This window comes from Boleophthalmus pectinirostris, unplaced genomic scaffold (assembly GCF_026225935.1).
Source record: "Boleophthalmus pectinirostris isolate CB_2022bp ecotype Guang Dong unplaced genomic scaffold, ASM2622593v1 HiC_scaffold_18, whole genome shotgun sequence".
Classification (NCBI taxonomy): Eukaryota; Metazoa; Chordata; class Actinopteri; order Gobiiformes; family Gobiidae; genus Boleophthalmus; species Boleophthalmus pectinirostris.
The window spans coordinates 15997403-16018881 of NW_026571133.1; the positions used below are offsets into that span (position 1 = coordinate 15997403).

Genomic DNA, 21479 nt, shown 5'->3' on the forward strand with positions numbered 1-21479 from the left:
TATTATTTTAACGTAACTTATTTAATATTGCGAACCCGTTATCAATAGCCCATCAAAAATCACCATAACCATACTATAAAAGATTAACATACTAAAGCACATTTGGTCACCACAGACACATTTTTTTTTTTCTCAACCTATACATATGTCACAGCCCGCTCTAGTACTCTCAGAAGCTATGCAAAGCCGAGCCTGGTTAGTACTTTCCATCCAAGAGGCAGTGGCGCAGGTCTTAGAAACGGCTGTTGTGTCCTTAGGCAAGACACTTCACCCACAATGTCTAGTATGACTTTGGTGTGTGTGAGGATTGGTGGTGGCCTGAGGAGCTGATGACGCAGACTGGCAGCCTTGGCATCATAACACAACTGAAGTGATTGATATCAAGAAATCCTGCCAATGGCTTGATAGGGCTGGTCTGAAGGACTGCACAGAGTCAGTCATCCTGGCTGCACAGGAGGCCTTGAACACATCGGCAATAGAGGCCCAAATCTACCACACCAGACAAGACCCACGGTGTAGGCAGTGCAAATAGGTCCTTCAGACAGTCCAGCACATAACTGCAGAAGGCAAGATGCTTGCAGAGAAAGCATACATGGAGTGACATAACAAAGTGGCTGGCATAGTGTACAGAAACATCTGTACAGAGTAAGCACTGGATACTCCAAGGTCAAGGTGCAAAAACACCTCCAATAGTAGTGGAGAATGACTGATCCAAGATCCTGTGGGAGTCCAGATACAGACTGACAGAATGGTGATGATGAACCAACTGGACATTGTGGCAGTGGACAAACAGCAGAGGAAAGCTGTTGTGGTACACATTCTAATGGAAACATCAAGAAAAAGGAACATGAGAAACAAGGGAAATATCAAGGGCTCAAAGAAGAGCTGGAGGAGGCCAGAAGGTGAAGGCATCAGTGGTGCCTGTTGTCATCAGGAGGAATGGCAACAGCAGATCCCAAGAAAAACATCACAGTCCAGAAAACTGCAGTAAAAACAGCAAAGATAACTCTGCAGAACCCCCCAAGCTGTAAATGCCATCTTAAAATTATTAGATACATAATTATCACGTAATTATGTTTTATATATGCCTAAAAATACACAGCAAATAAATATGTAACACAGTAAAATGAAAAAGGTAATTTTTAAAACATAAAACTGATATGAACTGTTCTTGTTTCAACTTTTTTTTCCCTTGATAAAAAACTGACTGAAAATTACTGCAATTTCACCACTGTGGGACAAATAAATGTTAATCGTATCTTAAATTTATATCACTTGTGCAGGCTGCTTTTATATTCAATTTGAAAAAGCATATTTTGTTTTTTCTCTCATTTCATGAGACTAGTGTAGGATAGGTAAAAAGAATATTACAATTATTTTCTGATGATTTTGGCTTTGTAAGATCAACAAAAAGACTATAATTGTCTTGTAATTTTAATTTTATTTGTGAATACAGTGCTCCTCTATATGAACTAAGTAAATTTGACCGACATAAATGTTTACATTCAAAGTGAACTCAGAAGAGCAATTAACCAGTCAAAATGCCAAAGAATGGATGAGTTAAAAGCTTACACATAGAAGCTACACAAACTGTAGTACTGGCCTTTCAAAAGGTCACAAACTGTTGAAATGTGTCATCTCACTGCTGCCAAATTGAACATAAAAATACAGTCATTACAGATTTAAGTTACAATTAACATTTATATTTTATTTAATCAGCATTTTAGTTGATTGTATTATCTCTATTGCTGATGTTTTATTTTAGTTTTCTCTTCCATTTCCTCAGTCAGCTGCAAGTCTGTAACAAAAATTTTTTATTCCTCCCCAGGGGAAAATTCTATTTGCTTGCTTATTGCTTTTACTTCTTCCTTTCAAGCCAAAGCATTGACAGCAGTCTGTTCTTCAGTCTGGTGGCTCTTCATGTGGGTTTTTAAACAGTGTGCTTGTGTATAGGCCTTGTCACACAATGTGCATTTGTATGGTTTCTGCCCAGTGTGAGTCCTCATGTGCATCTCCAAGTGTGATTTACGTGATGTTTTACATCCACACACTGTACAGGTGAAAGGCTTGATGCCAAGATGGGAGTTCATGTGGTTTCTGAGATGATTACGTAATCTAAACTTCACGCCACATAATTTACAAGTGTACGGTTTTTCTCCAGTATGAATCCTCATGTGTTCTTCTAACTCTCCTTTTAATAACTTGCCACAAACAGGACATTCAATGACATGTGATTCATCATGTATTTTCTGGTGCGTGGTTAGCAAGCTCTTTGTATAAAATGTTTTGCTACAAATGTCACACAAGAAATTTCTTTCCCGATCAAAATGAATTATTTCATGGCTTTTTAGACGGGATATACTATAAAAGTGCCTCCCACAATGTTTACAGCTGTGTTTCTTCTCACCAAAGTGAATCAGTTTGTGTCGTGAGAGACATGAATAATCTGAAAGATATTTGCCACATACATCACAAGAATATGTCTCCCCATGTATCTTCTTTTTGTGAGCATAAAGCTGTGTTTTAAATGTAAAAGTCTGAGGGCAGTATTCACATTTGTAACTAGGCTTTTCTTTTTGATGAAAATTAATTTTTTTCCACATCCTGTCATTAGCAGAGCCAGTTTCACTTAACTCACAAGTAACTTTATGTTTCTGAAAAGCAATAAAGGTCAGAAAATATCTTCCACACGTGTCACAATGATGTAGTCTCTGGTGAGTTTCCAGGTGAATCTTGAGCTCCTCTGATGACTCCAGCTCTTGTCCACATACTCCACAGATGCTTTTGGGATTATCCAGGTGACAAAGAGCATGTTTGGTGATTTTTTTGATGGATTGGAATGCAAGGCCACACACTTTACATGAACCAGGGCTAATCTGTGGAACTCTTTTCTTTCTGATCTTTTTAGGTTTTGGAGAAGCGCTGTTCTCTTCATTGTTTTGTTCTGGATTCCAGTCATCCTCATCTTCACCCTCTGCACTCTGAGCTGCAGATACAATGGAGGACAGGCCATCTTGTTCATCTTCCGATTTAAAGGGACACACCGTTTCTGACAGTTGTTGTTCTTCAAAATCCCTGTGGGAAAAGGTTGATGCTACAGTCACAGTACTGTCTTGTACTCTCAAATCGTCATCGTCATCTTACAAAATATACTTTCTTTATGTTGAACACCAATAGGTGTCACAAGGAATTGCATGCAATTGCATGAAGAGATTTTTTTTCTAACCATTTCTGTTTTAACTATCACTATCTAACTATCAGATAACATTCCCATTAAAAGCAATATATAAATATGTAGAGGATATGAGAATGAAGTCATAATGATAATATTGACCTTAAAGGCATAATTGTATGAAAAATAATGTACCGTAGCAGCCTACTATGAGCAAAAAATCCTTGTACTACAAGAATAACATTATTATGAGAATAAAGTCATAGTCAAAAAGAAGACGCAATTTTACCAAGGTTTTGGGTTTGACATAAATGTTCCCACACAAACCAAATGCAGAAGAGCAATTCACTTTCGCAACCACAGCCAGGATGCAAAAGAATAACGCTTGGATGAGTTAAAATCTTAAGTACAGAAGCCAGCAACGATTGTCAAACTTTATCTTGGTGGCCTATTAAAAAGTACAAACTGTTGAATTATTTCCCCGTGGCATGACCCCATGTGCTGCTAGGAAATGGTTTGAGAAAATGCAGCCTATATGATTCAGAGGTCTGTGATGTGGAACTAAAGTGCAGTAACTGGGCTGCACACACATGTGGGCTGTTTGTTAAAAGGTTAGAATTATAAAGTTTGACATCCATAGTAGGGTGCAATTGCTTTTATGAAATCAATCCTTAAATCTTCAACATGGCCACTCTGATAAAATGTCTTTGTCTCACTAAGACTTCAGTCTCCTAAAATTTAGATGACTTTATTCTCATAGCAACTCCATATTGCACTTTGCAACTTTGTTTTAAAACAAGCAATTTTGCATAAAAGTGTCAAATTCTGTTGGAAATGAGAGAAATTAGCCCTTTTGACAGTAGTAAAGTCACAATATGCATTTTTTGGTGCAACTTACCTTCTACTGGGCTCGTGATCATGGGATGATGTCGGTGTGTCACAAGTGTCTTTAAGCTCCTTCATAAAGTAAATCATTATCAGCCATAGCACTTTTGTTTAATTGAAGAACTTAATTACCCTACCTTTGGCTGTATGTAAAAGGCAAGGTGTTTCTGTGTATTTCTGAAGGCTCTGTAAAGTTCAGTCTGTGTCATCCTTTTCACAGGATTAGAAAGTAATGTTTTGTTTCTTTCAAGCAAGACAGCCTCAAAAGGGTCTTCTCCAAGCTCGGGAAAGGTGGATCTCAGATGAATTAAGAAGTCAGGCTCGCTTAGGTTTTCTTGACACAAAATTGTCTGAGTTGGACCTTTAAGGACAAAAGCTGACACAAATGGCAGCTGTTATTACTAGATATGTATAATCTCAGAAACATTTCATTTCTAAATGTCTTACCATTGTTTGATAGATCTGTGTCAGAGCACTCCATCAAACCAATTCTAAGTTTAATCAAATGCTTTTTTGTCAAAGATTGCTGCAGTTTGCGTTGGCTGGATATTATTTCTGTTTCTTCTTTTTTGTCACTGGTAGGGATGTTCCATATTTTATGACGTAATTTAATCAAATGATTTTTCTTTCCAGGTGAAGATCGCTGCGTGGGTTTCCATGCTTTTTCTTCTTTCTCCTGACGGTCAGAGTCTGTCTCGTCATCGTTTGATCTGTATCGCTTCGGCACCCGCCTTCTCCTTTTGACCTTCGTTTTTTGGGCATCATTTACCGTTTCATCGGTGAGATGCGTTTCCCCTCTGGCCGGACAAGGCACAAAAGAGTCACTGGCTGGATTTGCAACAACACAATCGCTTTCTTCATGGTTCAACACATTTTCTTCACGAGACAATGTTGGGGGCTCGCCGATAATACTATATCCCCCGGTGCTGCAAAAACACACAACGTTACGTTAACAGCAACTTTAAAAAACGAAAAACACCATACAAACATTCATATAAATTTAGGGATTTCAAACCGTTCTCTTGATGCCCCATTGTTCATGATCTTCTGCACGTGTCTCAGTTCAACTTCGCCTGAAGATACACTAAACACGACTGGGGTTTCATCATTAAAATCTAGTAAAACAAAGATACAATATGTATGTAAAACGCCTGCACCCAATACCACTAAAAACAACTAATGTTTCCTCATACCTCTCCTGTTCAGATATACTCGAGGTTGCAGGATCGTGTCCAGTTGCCTCTTCTTAAGACTCAACTCCTGATTCAACAGCAAAACTTCATTCTCGTATCCAGCTACTGTTGTCTCCACCACAGCTAACACTTCCCGCACGGCTATAGTCATTTTCTCAGTGATTAGCCCCCTCAATATATCAACTTTTGAAAGTTTGCTCTCAGATGAGCCAACAACATAATGCCCAACAGCCTCCATCTCATCATGCAGCAAATACACAATAAGGACGATTTCCTGTTTCGAAAAGCGTGCGCACGTAATTTTAGTCCGGGTGTGTAACTGTTTTACGAAAATCACTTTTAATCACGAGATTTTTTCCCCCTCTGTTTACATGAAGATAACATAATTTCATTCAAAAATATTAATATGCTAACAACACTGTATGAAATAGGAAAAGAAAATGAACAAATTGAAATAATCACATAACTGAGTGGATATATCTACGTAAAACCACAAGGCGGGGAAAAACAATAAATAAGACCAAAAAAGTTTTTACTAGATGCAGTTTGCTACACAATACAATCAGCATGCAAAAATACTAGTCGTACTGGCAACTAGTTGACTTTTTATCTTCTTATTTTTCTGGTTCGTAGTATCTTTTCTTCAGTGTCCTGTATTTCCTGAGAAAATACATCGCCTCCAGTTCTTTGATAACAAAGTCCCCCTTTGCCACAAGTTTCTTGATCTTCTCTGGGTCCGTCACGTCTTTATTTTTCATAAAAGCTGTCTTCAGGCGCTCTCGAAAATAAGTTGATCCCTGTGGATACTCTCGACCAAGATAAAGAAGCTATGGGCACAATAATGCAAAGTAAGAATACATTCAGAATGATCGAACACATCACTGATTTACTTACATTTTTATATAGTCTAATAACCTCTCTTCTTAAAGGATTTGCCATATTATAAGAGGGGGTATTGGACTTCTGCATAAAGGGAACGAAGAAACACATGATTTTTAATAAAAATGTATATAACTGAAGCTCTCGGCCACTGAACGATGCTAATATAAAATAATAGCGTTAGCGTTAACGTTAGACGCTAACTAGACTAACTTACCGATTAGTTCACACCATTTAAGTCAGGCATTAAAGTCTTGCGTTTTTAAGTTATCCTGCGCATTTAAAAAAGTGATACATTAAACATATCTGTTGTCCTTGCTTCGGTTCTCCTGAGGACAGGAACACAACCGTATGTCGATTTACTGTCGCAAATGTAAACAAACTCCTACACAATTAATACGCATGCGCAGTTGTTGTTATGGTTACAGGACGCTGAAGACCGAGAAAATGGTGAGTTTTGTTTGCCTATAAACTGGTATTAAGGTATAAAAGCAATAAAATATACTCCATTAATAATTACTTAGCGGAAAAGATTTATGAGGTATGCGATTTATTAAGCCATAACATAGCATCAATTATAGGCCTATTATTTGTCGTTTTTTGCTGTACTTAAGTTTTTTTTGTTTTTTTGTCGTTAACCTATTAACCTTAACTCAACTGACAAACAACACAGTTGTTTTATTTGTTTCTTTTGCTACACACATTCATATGATTTCATAATGTAGGCCTAAATGCTTTGTCTTATTCTTACTATTCTTGCATGTTTGCATGCCATCCTGTAACTTTCCATCTGCCTTTCCCTACAAATACAAATAGCCTCCCAATACGGAAAAGGTATGACATAGAAAGTTTATTAATGTATTCATGCATTTATGCATTTTTCATAAAGTAGATGGCATTTACAAAAGACTAAATACAGCGTATTGGTTTCCAGGCATCTAAAAAGGGCAAGATTAAATTTACCAAAGCTGAGAAGGCAAGGTTACAGAAAGAGGAAGAGGAAAAGAGGTTACAAGAAGAAGGTAAACAAACTGACAGACACCAATAATTCAAATACTGATGTACATTAGCAATGGGATAATAAAAGTGATTGTTAAGGCCTGCAATAAGTAAATGTTGCAATGGTAACACACTGTTTTATGCTTTGCAGAGGAAGCCAGATTACAAGCAGAAAGAGATGAAAAGGAAAGACTGGAAAGAAAGAAAAAGGAGAAAGTATTGCAAGAACTTGAGTTTAAGGTACTACATATATCAATTTCTACTTTGTACTATTTAGTTCATACAAAAAAGTTAAAACATTTTCTAAAAGGATTTAGGGAGAAGAGAAAATGAGCTGGACGAACTGCGGCAACTTCTGGAAGACAACCACAATGCAGTGGTTAAGTGGAAAGCTGAGGAGGCAGAAAAAGCCAAGGTAAACACTGAGGTCAGAATTTCATCAGAAGCTTTTTGGTTACTATAACTGGTGCACTATATGTTTTAGTGGGAGAGCTACATACATTGTGATGGTACACCGGACCCCTCTGTGCAACAGGAGATCAATACATATATGAGTCTATGGAGAGAGGAGCCTGAAGTCAATGTGACAAAAGTGCTGGAGCAGTGTACTGGGGCAATACAGGTACTGCATATCACTTCTTACTTTGGAACAGGCTTCAGTCATACCGCTATTAACCAATCAGGACATTTTCTGTTACTATTTGGACAGTTTTCCATAGCCATAATTACATCATATTTATCTAAACCACCAATAGACCAGCTATCATTCTCCATTTACCTCCATGTCAGTTTTAGAAAAAGAGGGGCATGTTGAATGTGGTGGGACATGGAGGAATGGACTTTAAGTTCATAGATAATACTGTAACTGCAATAGGCAATAGCATCATATGATGTTTGGTGTTCTGGCTATTTGCAAATATACAACTTAAGTGGCATCAATAAAAAGGAGAGACATAGACAGAGAGACTATTAAATAAGTGTGACCAAGGACAGAGGCCTAAATGGTTGAGCAGAATAACCAAAAGAGGGACAGGTGGTCACCCTAGTTTAAATTGTTCATCATTATTAGAACTGTCATGCCATATGTTATACTGTGTTACATGCAAATATTTGTCCACAACAGTTGATAGAGAAACTATCTGATCTACTAAAAGAAACCTCAAATATACTGGACATCCAGAAATATCACGAAGCCATTACTAATTTACAAGAGCTTGTTCACCTAAAACATAATCTTGTTACTGAAGACATTCTTAAGGTACTGTCACACTACTCAGTTACGTCTCATTTATAACAGCTTTATGAAGTATAAACTGATATAGTTGGTCTTTTATGTTTTCCAGGAAGCCAGTGCAAACATTGATACTCAGACCGGCAACATGCAGACTGTAGTCAAAGATGAGCACATAACTCTCTGTCTTTGGGCCAACCTAAAAAGGAATCCAAGGTTATATAAATTGAACTCAGTTCTTCATTAAAAAAAAAAAAAGTTATTATGACATTATTTATTTCATTTACAATGTGTGTTTAATCCAGATTTGGTGGCCTGAACTTTGAAGAGGTCGGTCTTGGTTTTGAGATTCCCAAACAACTTGCGGTCAGTAACATTGCAGTTAGGATTCTGCATACACAATACGACCACCTCTCCCTACTGGCCCGCATGACTCACACAAGAATGCACACACCAAGCTCCAGGTATTTAACTTACAAAGTAATAAATACATAATCAGAATTGATCCTGGGTTGTGATTTACAATCAAAATCCAGGATAAATATATGAGCAATATTTTGGCACAAGTAGTAGAACCATTTGATATATATTGATATATATATTATATGTCAAGCCATGTAAATATCTCACTGTAGATAAGCAATACTTTTTCTTCTTTCTATCCTTAGGTCTCTTACAGGAGGGGAAATTGTCCAAGAGGAGATTAATGTAACAAGGGAGGAGGTGAAGGAGCACTACTCTGTACAACATATACCTGTGGAAGAGGAGGATCAAACTGACTCTAAATCTACTGGTGGACAGGTACAATACTGATCTTCTAAACCATCTGGTTTGAAACATGATTGTGGTATAGTATTTTTGTGTTTAATATCTTGCAGAATGCCAGTCGAACTAGTCTCCACTCCACAAGAACCAGTATCCATTCAGCAGAGAGCAGACAGAGCCAGATACAAACACAGATTGAAGCTTTAAATGGTGAGACCACGAGCCAGAGCATTGAACGCTTATATAGATTAACTTTATTTTAAAAATCACTAAATAATTAAATGCTGCTGTGTAACAGTTCCAAAACTAAAATGACTCCACTCTTCTGACTCAACATTTACACATTTTGTGAAGAAATTTTATTGTAAATCAGTGCATGTCTATACAAAAAAAAAAAAAAGTAACACAGACAACTAATCTTTAAATCTGGTCCAAAGCAGGGTTGAAATCCAACCCAAATCCTTGAAACATGAGCAGAAAAAATACAAAATTGAGACAGCTATTCTGAACCAATATTATTTTTGTTTATAATTTATTAACCATTTCTCAAATTTGCCTGTGTTTTATGCAGTATTAGTGCCGCCACATTGCTCCATTCATCTCTATATATTTTATTGTATATATAGGTTCTGTGGAGAGGGACTTGTCCTCGTCTCTTTCACACCTCAATACAACCGAAGTGTGTTTTAAAGTTCAAGTCGTGGACCTGATGCAGTATTCTCCTTTGGGCGGAGTCTTCTACTATGATGTGTTTCACTTGCCCCCTCAGGCACGTCATGCCAATGGCTGGACCATTAGACAAGTCAGTTTCCAAGAAGCTTTTTAGTAATAGAACAGAGGAAAAAATACAGAAAAAGAGCAACAATTCAGAGTATGTTTAAAGTTGAAAATTAAACAAAATATTAGTAATTCATGGGTTTCGGCTGCCTGTCATATGGAACATTTAAGTGACATTTTTCCATTCAAAAGATGTAATATTAAGTTTTAAATTTTAGTGACTAACAATTTATGGCAGTGGTCCTAATTTCACATAAATAGGAGTGCAATAAGTTTATGTCCTTTCCCTAGATATTGGACACAGGTTTAGAAGCGTTCCCCTATCCACAAAAGGGGCTCCAGATGAATGGATCACTCAACAGCAAATTGGATGACATTGAAGGTCTGGGCAGCCCTCTTGTTGGTGTTTCTGTTACCATACCTGGCCATGTAATGTTCTTGGAAAATCCCCAAGTGGCTCGATGGGATGCTACAGGTAAAGCCACATAATTTTTTCTATATTTTTCAGAAGTTATATTTACCAATTTTGAATACTTATATTGTGTACTCAAGGAAAGCAGTGGAGAATGGATGGCATCACTGAAGTGGCGTGCAGTGAAGATAAATCTAAGATCGCCTTCAAAATGGACTCTTTCCAGCCATTTGTTCTCATACAAGACACGTACGCCAACTTCCCCTTCAAGAGCTGGGAACTGAAGCCCCTGGGACAAGATTCTGCAGTTTACACAATTAAAGGAGACCTCATTAATGTCAGCATCACTGTTCAGGTGTAGATACAGTGAATACATAGATACAGTGTACAGTTATATAAATATCTATTTTTCTTTTATAAAGAATTTTATAGAGCGAAATTATTCCCTGATTGTGGGAAAGATGGACTGGCGTGGGTAGTGTTGTGTTTTAGATTTAGTTTTTCCTCGAGTGAAGCAGAAAAGAGGGAACCACTGTCTGTGTGAATGTTCATGTACTTTAGCTTCAGAGCATCAGATATTGCTGGGTTTCAAATGGCATCACCACATTCTATTGATGAAAATTATTTAATACAGATGATGGTCAGCTAAACATAATATTTTTAAAATGTAGATTTCTATTGTTATATAGTGTGGTCTAGTCACTAACACACATGATAAGGGTTTAGCATTTGTTGATTTACCTTTTGGATATTTTATGGTAAAGGACAATGCAATTGATAAGAAATACTGGCTTCTGCCCCCCATCTGGAATCACAACGTCGTCATCACATTCTAAGATCCAAAAACCACCACCTGAATATGTTTAGAATAGTGTACAATATATCTGAACATAAATTTAACCTATAAGAAAAATCACTGTGTCAGGCTGGCAGGACTATTGGGGCAACTATAGTTAATGCATGTTTTTTCTTCACAGGGTCATAAGTGCATGGTGCAGACACTGGAGCAGAAATGTCCGTCTCATCTCACAGGGAAGTGGATGAACAGCACAGCCCTGCAAAGAGCCATGCAGGACAGTGGGATTAACATCTTTGTAAATGAGTTTACAGAGAAATATGTGACAACATATGGCAAGGTCAGTGTATAATAGTGAATTAGAAGCGTCTATAAAGAAGCCTTTCCAGGCAGCTCTAGGTTTTAGAAAAGGTGTTCCAAGAATGGCCCAGATGTGTGTTGTACATATTTTAAAGCTCTTAACATTAGTCCAGTATTCAGTCATTCCCCAGACACTGGTCTACACCCTTGTCCCTGAGTCACAGTCACCCCATATTGATTAACTCTAGTTCTATTTATTATAGTTGGGTGAGTAGTAATTAGTATATGATGTGTTCTAAAGTAATTTTCCCTCTGGTGTTATACTGTTGTAGGATCCACTGACAGAGCATTCGGCCTATGAGCAGATGGCCCTCTTCTCCTCGGCCTGTGCCTTTACCTGGAGCAGGTGGAACGCAAAGTGTGGCCCAGAGCACCTCGTCATGCAGGTATCTTCTTCCTCATCATGAAACAATATTGTTTTAAGTTTCTCCACTTTATTCCTGTTTTGTGTTATAGTTAAGACATGTGACACTTTAATGAGGAAATAAAACAGTAAGAGACAATAGAACCTGTTTGAATGGTCACAAACTGAAATAGGAATTTACAAAGGAAAATAAAGGAAACCAAACTTATTTGGATTTTTGTGCTCTTGTCTTGTTTCCCTTTTGAGGTCTGTGAGCACCTTGCCCCTGGCCCGGTGCCTAAAGACCGCTTGTGCTTGTACCTGTTGGGGGCGCAGAGAAGTCAAAGGCTGGGCATCTCCGAGAGCAGTGAAGACTTCAGTCCAGACCACTGCGCTGGGACTGAGTTCCATTCCACCTTCATCCACATGCTACAGGACCACATGAGTGCAGAGGGCATCGCTCGAACCAGAGCCTCACACAATCTATTTGTGGACACTGTCCAGAGCCTGCTGTGTGCCACCAGACCTCTGCTCTATGCATGAGCCACAAACACAAGGAATCATTTTTACATTGTGGTTTGTAGAGTTGGCTACTTTATTTGTGCAAAGGTCACTCATCGATTCACTGCTTTAGAACATATAAAAGTATGAATTTAAAATGGTGATAAACCACAGCAAAAATCCTGCAAAAATTAAAAAAGGAAAAACTTTGGTGTTGAACCTGGACATAATAATTTAACAAAAATAAACATTTACAGACCCCACTCAAAATGTGTACTGTATATTTAAAACACACAGTTCAAATAATGTTTTATTACCAGTGATTAAAGACTATAAATTATAAAATATGCTCTGCATTTAACAAGGAAATAAAAGAACTCCTTCCTGCACCTTTACAAATGTTTCCTGATTGTCAAGTGCATGAATTGTGTTGGCAAACTTAAGCCACTGTCCATGATGCCTGTCACTGGAAAACAAAGTGTACATTCAGTCTTGTCTGGATTGGTCCAATCACAGTCTATTTACAGATTGCACTGTGACCTTAAAAAAGAAGATAAAAATTGTGTTCACTTCACGCAGCTTCTTCTAAAAACAAATGCACACTCAGACTAATAAATTCGCAAATATGATGCATATAATCCTCCAGTGGACTGACCACCCCTGAGGACAGCTGTAGTTTTCAGGCACCAGTAAAAGTTCAAGTCTCTATGCTTAGAGTCTGTATATAGTCCATATTAAAAGCGGAGGGCAGGGTTGGGCTCACACAGGGGGCTGGCCATTGTGTCGCAACCCGGTGTAGGGCCAGAGCAGCTGCTGGATGGTCATCCAGGAGTCCCCCGTCCCCACCGGAGCCGCATCTACTGCAGGCTGCATCACCAGGCTTGCCAGCAGAGCCAGAAGACCTGAACACAGAGGTTTACAAAAACAGACCATTTTAAATGCACTAAATTCCATCAGATGAGTGAAATTCTTACCTGCCAACAGCACGAACATTGCCAACCAGAGCCACACAGTGCGACTGCCCCTGGCCACGGCTGCTGCTGAGGCTCTGGAGGAGCCCAATCCTCGGGACAGAGACTGGGTCACTCCTGGGTCAGAGGAAGTTGGGCTGGAGGAAGGACTTGGACTGGAGGAGACAAAATCATATAAAGTCACTTAATCAGTATCAGATGTAGTGGAGAGTTTGGGGAAAGTCAAGACCAACAGATCGAAGTGTATTAGACCCTGCAAAAATGGCCTTATGTGAGCCACATTATTACTTTTGTAAAGTAACAGTGTCACAGTAAGGCCATTTGTGATAATTCATGCTGTTGAAGAAAGTTAATCGGCAGCAGTATTCATTAGAATCATATTGTGAAAAAGCACATTTCAGCAGAAGAATGCAACAGAGCGACAAAAAAACCTCCCTTCACTTACAGCATGACAAAGAGCTCATCTTGAGTCCTTAGTCGTGTGGGAGGGAGGGAGAGAAGAGACCAAGTTTAGAAAAAAAGACAAGTACAGTGAGGCAAAAATCATTTGAACATAGAGACGATGTACAGCTTGGTTAGTTCGTTGTGCAATAATCATGTTAAATTCATGCATTCAAGACAAAAATGATTTCACATGAACAGTCCTCTTGAAGCAGATATACAGCACTGAGATATAACACTTTCACAATGGCTTGTATCATACCAGAGCCAAGAGGAAATGACAAAGACCCATGTAATCAGAGCTTCACCATCTAGGAGGTTTCAATGCTGAACAACAGTCACTGAAACAAGGAAAGTGCCAAATAAAAAATGGAATGAACCTTAAAAATAAAGATAAAATCACCAGCCTTCAATGCTCCAAAGCATTGGTGGGATGTGGGAGAGTCTAGCCCCAACTTCACCCATAACATTCTTTACAAAATATTAGTCTACAAAATGTGCATCTTCATGTTGTCATAAGCTCTGAAACCTCATGATCTAAATGGTGAATTCCCATTGCAGCGCTGCGTTAGCGTTAGAGAGCTATGTGGGTGATCAGACTGGAGCTGGTTTACTGTATGTGTTTAAACTGACGTCTTGTTGGGCAGAAGGAGAGAGGTGAGTTTGTTTCCCAGTTCACTGAGACTGGACCTCCTCTCGGTCTCTGCCTCCTCCTTGGGCTCTTCGTCTAAGTGGTTGTCCGTTCTGCTCCTGTGCGTGCCAGGCATCCACAAACACAATGTCAGATACTACATGCACACAGCCACAGTCCATGCATGTGTAGTCAAACCAAACAAGCAAACCAATGATTTTACCTGTTATACAGAAAGGTGGGACTTTCAGAAAAATCCCTGGCAAAATATTGTTCAATATTAACCAAAGCAAACTATAAGAAACAGTGTTTTATGTGTAAGCCATTTTGATGCTTATATTCATTATAAATGGGGAAAAAACTGAACTGATGCAATTAGGCTATAGGCTTTTAGTTGATTAAGGAGTTGACTAATTAGATTAGTTATATTTTGAAATAAAAAAGCAAGCAATATGTAACTGTATATGCTATGCCCCTTTTTAATTGACTCATCAGTGGACTAACAGCTTGATTGATTGCTACAATAATATTAGCCTTAATAAATCAAATAGAATTACCATCTTTCAGTGCATGTAGGTATACTATGTGCCATTATAAATATCCTTCCCATTGGCTTTACTCAAAAGTCTTACCCCTTCATCATGTCACAAGGGTCCTCAGAGTCAACCCAAGGTGCCGAGCTAACAAAGCGCTTTAGAGGAGGCCGAGCCATGTTCCTCCCTGCACTCCTGAAAACCACCAGCATCAACAACAGCAAAAACACAGCAACCAATCTCAGAACAACATAATGTAGCTTCAGTCACATTTGTGGTCCACCAACCCCTCCTCCTTATACCAACTAAACTGGGTGGATCCTTGCATATGAACACACAAGCTGTACGTGGGCACCTACCACGGAGATCGCCGGGTCAGTCGCTCATGGTCCACCTCTGACATGTCCTGGGGTTTTCTCTGAAAGACAAGAACAGATGAAGATTTAGTCAATTATCAGATTTTTCTATGATTTCTGGCAAGCAGCCTGAAACACCTATGTTAAAAGGTGCAACTTTTCTGATTGAGGGTCAACGTACTTGTGTCCATAAAGATGTTATTGCGTTGCCTGCAATGTTCCACGGTATGACATTAAACATATTCATCTAGCCTTTATTCATTTTTTGTGTTTCCATTGCTCAAAAACAATAATTCCTTCTATAAATAAGGGTTACTCCAGCTCGTTTCCCTTGTGAAAGATTTTCAATTGTATTAAATTTCAATTTTAATACATGGTGAATTAAAGCAAAGAAATCAAATAAATTTGGTACACATAAAAATCCATATGATGTATAAAAAAGGTAAACAGTACCATATTAATTGGGTGGATAGGTGGAAGGCTGACACGTCGACCTTGTGTCTGTTAACAAGAAAATAATAACCGTTAACACTGGTACTGTAAAAAAGAAAATAACAAAGTTTCAAACATTCTCACCTTCTTGCCCTGGAAATCATCTGTAACAAACACATTTTAGAGTTAAATTAAAATATACAAATTACTGATCATCTAGATATGTTCTAAAACTGTGTACCCTTTTTAGTCTGTGATCCAAAGGACCTCTCATTCTGCATCAGAGTCTCCCTGAGCTCCAACAGCTCAGCGTGTTCCTTCGTGTACATGCGCCGCAGATTCTCCACGTGCTGAATCATCACCTCCACTGCTTTACCAATACGGTTCTCCTGACAGGGGGCAACAGGTGAGGGTGAGTTTGGTCCCAAAGAATCCACTAACTAAACAACTCTAATAGGATTGGTGTGTATATTTGAATTAGGAGTGTGCAAATATATTGCAATATTGATGTATAGTGATACTAAATTTAATGATACAGTGTCGTTATCATGGGCTGCTGTATAGATATATCGCTAAGAGTATTTTTTTGTATCTCGTTATTGTGACTGCAATACAATTTTGTTGCTTAGGAAACTTGTTTCTGCAATACACTTAGCATATTAACTGTTTGATGATAAAAATAAATGCATCTTAACCTTTCACAAGTAGTGGTTTAACAAAGAATTATTGTTGCATGAGCCATGTATCATGTATTGCATTGAATCGTGAGGGACCCTGTTATTCCTAGCCCCAATTTGAATGACAATTGTTCTGCTCAAGAAAGCAAGCTCTCTGGAAAGTGGCTGAAACTTTGGTAATAGTTGTCAAGATCACGAGACTCAAATTTCTAAACAATTCAATACTAAAAAATGATCTGGAAATGAGGCTCAGTACTTGATACCAATCTCTATACCACCATGATATGAAAACATGCTCTGTTTTTAGACAATAAACAGTCATTTTTACTTAGGAAAGGGTTAGATTTAGTCCTGTTTACTTGATTCACTCCATGTAAAAGCATCACACATTTGAACCATGCTGACCTGATGTATGGCTCCGAGCATCTCCGAGCGACTAGACACTCGGGTCATGGACTGGATGAGGATCTCCAGGTTTTTCTGAAGTCTCAAGATGATTTCCATGGACTGGTTATCATCTTCACACAGAGGAATCAAGGCCTGCAACAACCCAAAGGAAAAGAGTTATTAAAGCATACACAATCCTAACACTTTTACTGTTATAGAGAATATGTAGGTAATATGTTGGTTTGTTAAAGGCCATTGAAAGTGGACACTTGAAGTGATACATGAAAAACTAATTTCATATTCATGGTTAAGGCCTCACCCTTTCTACATCATTTCCCTGTTACCCTTACATTGATTTTTGTTGGTTTTTAACGTGCCCCTTCTTGTCCTCTCACCTGCAGCAGGCCCTGGCAGCTGGACACTTCTCGCCGCACGTTTTCCTCTGCCAGGTCTCGTGAACGTTCCTCCAGACGCAGCCTCTTCTCCAAAGTGAACATGTCACACTTGAAGCCCAATGCCAGCCGCTGGAACTCAGCCTGAAGAGAGCAAGAAGGACCGTCACTGGCTGATTAACAGAAATCTAGACTTTTTTCTTTTAATTTTATATTAACTTCAAGTTAGTTAGTTTTGAGTCATTAAAAAAATGCATACAAGCTCGAGAGCCCTGATTTAAAATAGTGTATAAATGTATAGCTACTGATGGATTAAAAAAAATGATGGATTAAAAAAAAAAAAAAAAGAAATATTTCCTTGTCTCCTCAGTTTTCATGTGAAATATTTCATGTCTCCTCAGATTTCATGTAATAAAGCTTTGTTGTTGTACCATTATATCTTGTAACAAAAAGTATGTCAATGCCAAATGAACATATTTTATATTTGGCCAAAAGCTCTAAGTGGATAAAATATAGTCTGGTTTCTTGTAAGCAAATGATCAGGTTCCATATATCACTTTTGACAATCCGAGTTTTAAAAGGTTTATAATTAAAGGCTAGAGCTAAACACAATGCATAGTCCATTAATGGAGAAATAGAAACAGATGAGTCACTTGCTTACATACCTCAACTTCCTTGTCAGTTGGAGTCATGCTAGAACACATGTAATAAGAGTATTATAACATACAAACCATTGTGACTGCAGAGATTTTTAAAAAATTTAGTCTTACCCATTTTTGTCCTCTTTGTAGGAATCATTGACATCTGAATGCTGGTATACCTCTGCTGAAAAATAAAAAGTCAATTAGGAGAACTGACCTAAACAAGTTCTAACATTATTGTCTGTGTCAATGCTTCACCATATCTTGGCATATAAAAAAAAGGTACACAATTCTGAAATTTCAAATAACAAAATACAGACAATGCACTCAAGTCACACATTTCAACTGAGTACACATAAGTTTGCTTAACGAACCAAAAATGTATGTCAAATTTCCCTGATTAAAAAAACAAAACAAACAAAAACCTATACCTTAAAATCTACAGACTTTTTAAATAAGTTTAATCTGATGTGCATTGCTGCATCTGTAAAGTATATGAGACAGACGTACCATCATTGTTGCTGGTGGTCTGACTCCGGTCCCCTTTAGTGCCGAGCTGATCCCCGGTCTCGATCCCTCGTGACAACTCCTGCAAAGTTTGTACAAAGAGAGACATTTCTTTAACATTTTGAACTCCTAACTGTGATTTATCCACATTTTCACAGCTCTCAGCTTCCATTTTCTGTAATTTCTCCCTCCTCTTCACAGTTTAAAATTGTCCCGATGTTGAAGGTGAAGTGATATGAGTCAGAGTAGCTCAGAGGATTGGCTTTTTGAATAATAAGAGCCTAAAGTGAAGCTAAAATGAGACTCCCCTCCTCCTTTGCCCTGTGTCAACATGAGGACACATTCTTGTAGTGGCCTGGTTGGAAAGACCACATTTTTATTGTCATGATCCAGTTATCAATAGCAAATGATAAGATAATGTTTATTTAAATGAACTTAATCCAGAAGAAAAAGTGCTAATTGGGAAACAGGACTAGTCAACAATGCTTTTCCACAATAGTAACCAGAATCACACAAATTACTTGCAATGAACTTAACATTGTGGTCAAATGCTTAAAGTGTACAACCTGTCCATGATTTGAGTCTACCATTATGAGCTGCTTTATGCTAAACTTGACATAGTCAAACTGAATAGGCGTAGAGAGGCACTCACAGATAAAATTCAAAATGTATTCAAATAAGAAATTAAATACATAATACCAGCTTATACCAGTCTTATTTATTTTTATATAATCAAATGTAGTATTGATGCTACGATGATTTATGTTCAGTTAGTGGAGGATTACCCCTTCTGTACTGAGCTCTGAACATTTATGGGCTGTGGGTCTTACCAGTTCTTTTTTGCCTTGAAGCTGTTGTAAATCTTTTTTTGGAGAAACACTGTTGGCCATTGCAGCTGTGCTGCCTCTGGACTGATGAGAGCTGCTCATGTGATGCTCGCTCGCTGCAACACACACAGAAGAGGGCATTTTAGTCATCCAAGGAAACAGTAAAAGAACTGAAGACAGATAATGGATGTAATAAGTAGAGCCCGAGCGATATATCGGCTGGCCGATATTATCGGCCAATATGGGCAACTGGGGACATATCGGCTATCGGCCGATATGCTTGCTGATATGGGCCGATATTTCACGTGGGCATGTTATATCTCGTTATAAAGCTTAGACTCTCTACATTATGTTCATTTAATCCAATTTACAGACAGATAAATGTCCTAATATCTGGCTCCGCATCAGTATTTTTCTACGGTGTAATTTGTCTGTGTCTGTGTCCGTACTGTCCCTGAACACACCACCAGAGTGACGTCACTTCACTCGCGTGTGTTTGTTTACACCCCAGCCGTGCGCAACACTGAGATTATATTCTTTTTCGGACAATCGGTTTGAGTCTGGATTAAAAGGACATTTATTAGTGCAGACTTGTGATGTGAGGAGGAGCCTGTGTGAGCGGTGAGTGTTGGAAATACATCGACTTTGAAGCTAGTTTAGGTTTTGTTAGCGATTAGCTGCTGTAGCTCCCACACATAAACAGGCTGTTTTCTATTGGTCTATTGTAAAGTGACTACATTGGCAGTATATTTGTTACTGGACCAGCATTGATATGTAAATGAGCTGTGAATAGACGTGTGAATGATCCACATTTATGCATATAATTAATTACCGCGGTGCGCACGTTTTTACGGCTAAAGGCTAATAGCGGTAGTTTACTAGCTAGGAGTTATGGGTCGGTCGCGATCGAAGCGGCTCTTAGTGCCGACTCTTTGAAGCGAACAACGGGAGCGTGCTTCTTATTGGGAGCCGTGTTTTCTCTTTTTCTCACTTTTTCTCTTCATCCCGCAGGTAGACCCGTAGTTTGACAGCAGCAGCGGCTGAAAACGAAACTTTCAGAAATCTGCGTGTGCATAGGAAAAAAAAAAGTGCATATTTGGCTGCAGTTCAGCATAAATTGAATAAACCAGGACTAAACTTGGGCTTAAGTGAAGGAGAGAGATAGAAACCGAGTCCCAACACTCAGTCCTGGTTCAGTTCTGGTTTAGTCCTGCTTGCAACAAAACCATCTCAAGAGTCGCTTGGGAGCCGAAAGAGCCAGTTGCTTTAGTGAGCCGAGCCGGTTCTCCAAAAAACAAACAAAAACAAACTGGAATACCCATCACTAGCAGTGACAGTAACAGTAGCTAGAATGTGATGCAAAAATGCCATTAGGCCAATCTACTGTATGTAAATATGATGTAAAGAGTCAAAATAACAATAAATGTTGCCTAAATAAACCCAATTTAGAATCCACTAGAGCCAAACCTAAGTTTTTTAATCAATTCAAGATTTACAGTGAATTTTTACATCACTAAATATATCGGCGATTATATCGGCTATCGGCAGCTCCAACTACCATTATATCGGTTCCATATCGGTCACAACAAAATCCATATCGGTCGGGCTCTAGTAATAAGCAGACTATACAACCTACTGCAGCTCATGACAGTATTAAGTGAATAGAGGTATACATTAGACAAATTATCATAATGTTCTATTGGCCCAGTGTAAAAGGGCCATTATCACGCCATTTTCTGATCTATGTTATAATGTTGTTACTGCATCACAACATACTTGGAGCTGTGTTTATTTCATTCACACATGTTAAACACATAAACACTGCATATTTAGTTCTTCTCTCAAACTGAAAACACTCAGTTCCACCTTGTGATAATACAGAAAGTGCTCAACTGTGTTTTTAAACTCCATACATCACTAGAATGATTTGGATAATTTCAGCCCTGGAATTTCCAATCTCTTCTGAACTAAATGTAGACGTTAACTTGAAAACTACCACTACGTGACATCATAAGGTGGAACAGGACATTTTGAGCTTTGGAGATGTAGACAGACTAGGTTACTCAAGTATGTGTGAAGGAAACAAAACAACATTCTAACATGGCTTAAAGCTCACAAGAGTAAATTTTGCATAATACAGGACCTTTAAGTCCTACCTGACACAGATGCTGTTGCAGTGGAAGCTTCAGTCTCTTCCTCCTCCACCAGCACAGGGAGCAGACTGGAGCTGAAATACACATTATTTAGCTCTCATTTATGAACAGAACCATTACAGAAAGAATATGCTTTAAATATATTTTGAACCTGGATCAGCAATTTGCAAATCAGCAATCATAGCTTGTTTGGATAGAATCAATTTGTTTGCTATTAG

General features: G+C 38.4%; 4 protein-coding genes across 10 annotated transcripts in view; 1 reads left to right on the forward strand and 3 right to left on the reverse strand.

The window, feature by feature from the left end:
- Positions 1 to 1341: 1341 nt before the first annotated feature.
- On the reverse strand, positions 1342 to 5623 carry LOC110161442 (zinc finger protein 845-like). Its single transcript, XM_020926181.2, has 6 exons — positions 5251 to 5623; positions 5073 to 5172; positions 4505 to 4983; positions 4195 to 4433; positions 4071 to 4129; positions 1342 to 3075 (listed from the first exon to the last, which is right to left on the reverse strand). The coding sequence occupies exons 1-6, from the start codon at positions 5486 to 5488 to the stop codon at positions 1872 to 1874; spliced, it is 2319 nt and encodes a 772-aa protein (XP_020781840.2). The 5' UTR covers positions 5489 to 5623; the 3' UTR covers positions 1342 to 1871.
- A 142-nt stretch (positions 5624 to 5765) lies between these two features.
- On the reverse strand, positions 5766 to 6507 carry lyrm5a (LYR motif containing 5a). The gene is made up of 3 exons (XM_020926440.2): positions 6347 to 6507; positions 6145 to 6213; positions 5766 to 6077 (listed from the first exon to the last, which is right to left on the reverse strand). The coding sequence occupies exons 2-3, from the start codon at positions 6187 to 6189 to the stop codon at positions 5865 to 5867; spliced, it is 258 nt and encodes an 85-aa protein (XP_020782099.1). The 5' UTR covers positions 6190 to 6213; positions 6347 to 6507; the 3' UTR covers positions 5766 to 5864.
- dnai7 (dynein axonemal intermediate chain 7) lies at positions 5963 to 12355 on the forward strand. Of its 2 annotated transcripts, none has more exons than XM_055153236.1 (15): positions 5963 to 6098; positions 7280 to 7368; positions 7439 to 7543; positions 7613 to 7750; positions 8252 to 8386; positions 8472 to 8575; positions 8665 to 8823; positions 9028 to 9160; positions 9238 to 9334; positions 9751 to 9926; positions 10193 to 10376; positions 10454 to 10668; positions 11291 to 11449; positions 11742 to 11855; positions 12080 to 12355. In XM_055153236.1, the coding sequence occupies exons 1-15, from the start codon at positions 6080 to 6082 to the stop codon at positions 12353 to 12355; spliced, it is 2103 nt and encodes a 700-aa protein (XP_055009211.1). In that variant the 5' UTR covers positions 5963 to 6079. The 2 variants fall into 2 exon arrangements, with proteins under 2 accessions (XP_055009211.1, XP_055009212.1); XM_055153237.1 differs by having other exon boundaries at positions 10454 to 10650.
- Positions 12356 to 12383: 28 nt separating this feature from the next.
- The window catches only part of lrmp (lymphoid-restricted membrane protein), a 29342-nt gene continuing 20246 nt past the window's right edge, over positions 12384 to 21479 (reverse strand). For 2 of the 6 annotated variants that reach the window (XM_055153232.1, XM_055153230.1), the window contains exons 25-39: positions 21265 to 21335; positions 19112 to 19224; positions 18285 to 18363; positions 17904 to 17958; positions 17799 to 17826; positions 17137 to 17277; positions 16760 to 16894; positions 15919 to 16066; positions 15822 to 15841; positions 15699 to 15746; positions 15249 to 15307; positions 14989 to 15084; positions 14359 to 14475; positions 13288 to 13439; positions 12384 to 13215 (exon numbers count right to left, since the gene is read on the reverse strand). In XM_055153232.1, coding sequence (XP_055009207.1) covers positions 13073 to 13215; positions 13288 to 13439; positions 14359 to 14475; positions 14989 to 15084; positions 15249 to 15307; positions 15699 to 15746; positions 15822 to 15841; positions 15919 to 16066; positions 16760 to 16894; positions 17137 to 17277; positions 17799 to 17826; positions 17904 to 17958; positions 18285 to 18363; positions 19112 to 19224; positions 21265 to 21335 — 1405 coding nt within the window. In that variant the 3' untranslated portion in view covers positions 12384 to 13072. The remainder of the gene's footprint in view (positions 13216 to 13287; positions 13440 to 14358; positions 14476 to 14988; positions 15085 to 15248; positions 15308 to 15698; positions 15747 to 15821; positions 15842 to 15918; positions 16067 to 16759; positions 16895 to 17136; positions 17278 to 17798; positions 17827 to 17903; positions 17959 to 18284; positions 18364 to 19111; positions 19225 to 21264; positions 21336 to 21479) is intronic. The other 4 variants (XM_055153233.1, XM_055153231.1, XM_055153234.1 and 1 more) reach the window with 4 other exon arrangements.

What these genes read in the sequence shown, in the direction of transcription:
- LOC110161442 (XM_020926181.2), bottom strand. Translation starts at nt 5,488, where the DNA reads ATGGAGGCTGTTGGGCATTATGTTGTTGGCTCATCTGAGAGCAAACTT. An exon ending in AGTATATCTGAACAGGAGAG is followed by an intron (nt 5,173 to 5,250) that starts GTATGAGGAAAC and finishes TTGTTTTACTAG; the next exon opens with ATTTTAATGATGAAACCCCA. An exon ending in GATCACGAGCCCAGTAGAAG is followed by an intron (nt 3,076 to 4,070) that starts GTAAGTTGCACC and finishes CTTTTCCCACAG; the next exon opens with GGATTTTGAAGAACAACAAC.
- dnai7 (XM_055153236.1), top strand. An exon ending in ACAGATTGAAGCTTTAAATG is followed by an intron (nt 9,335 to 9,750) that starts GTGAGACCACGA and finishes TTGTATATATAG; the next exon opens with GTTCTGTGGAGAGGGACTTG. An exon ending in CAGAGCACCTCGTCATGCAG is followed by an intron (nt 11,856 to 12,079) that starts GTATCTTCTTCC and finishes TTCCCTTTTGAG; the next exon opens with GTCTGTGAGCACCTTGCCCC.
- lyrm5a (XM_020926440.2), bottom strand. Translation starts at nt 6,189, where the DNA reads ATGGCAAATCCTTTAAGAAGAGAGGTTATTAGACTATATAAAAAT. An exon ending in TTATTAGACTATATAAAAAT is followed by an intron (nt 6,078 to 6,144) that starts GTAAGTAAATCA and finishes TTGTGCCCATAG; the next exon opens with CTTCTTTATCTTGGTCGAGA.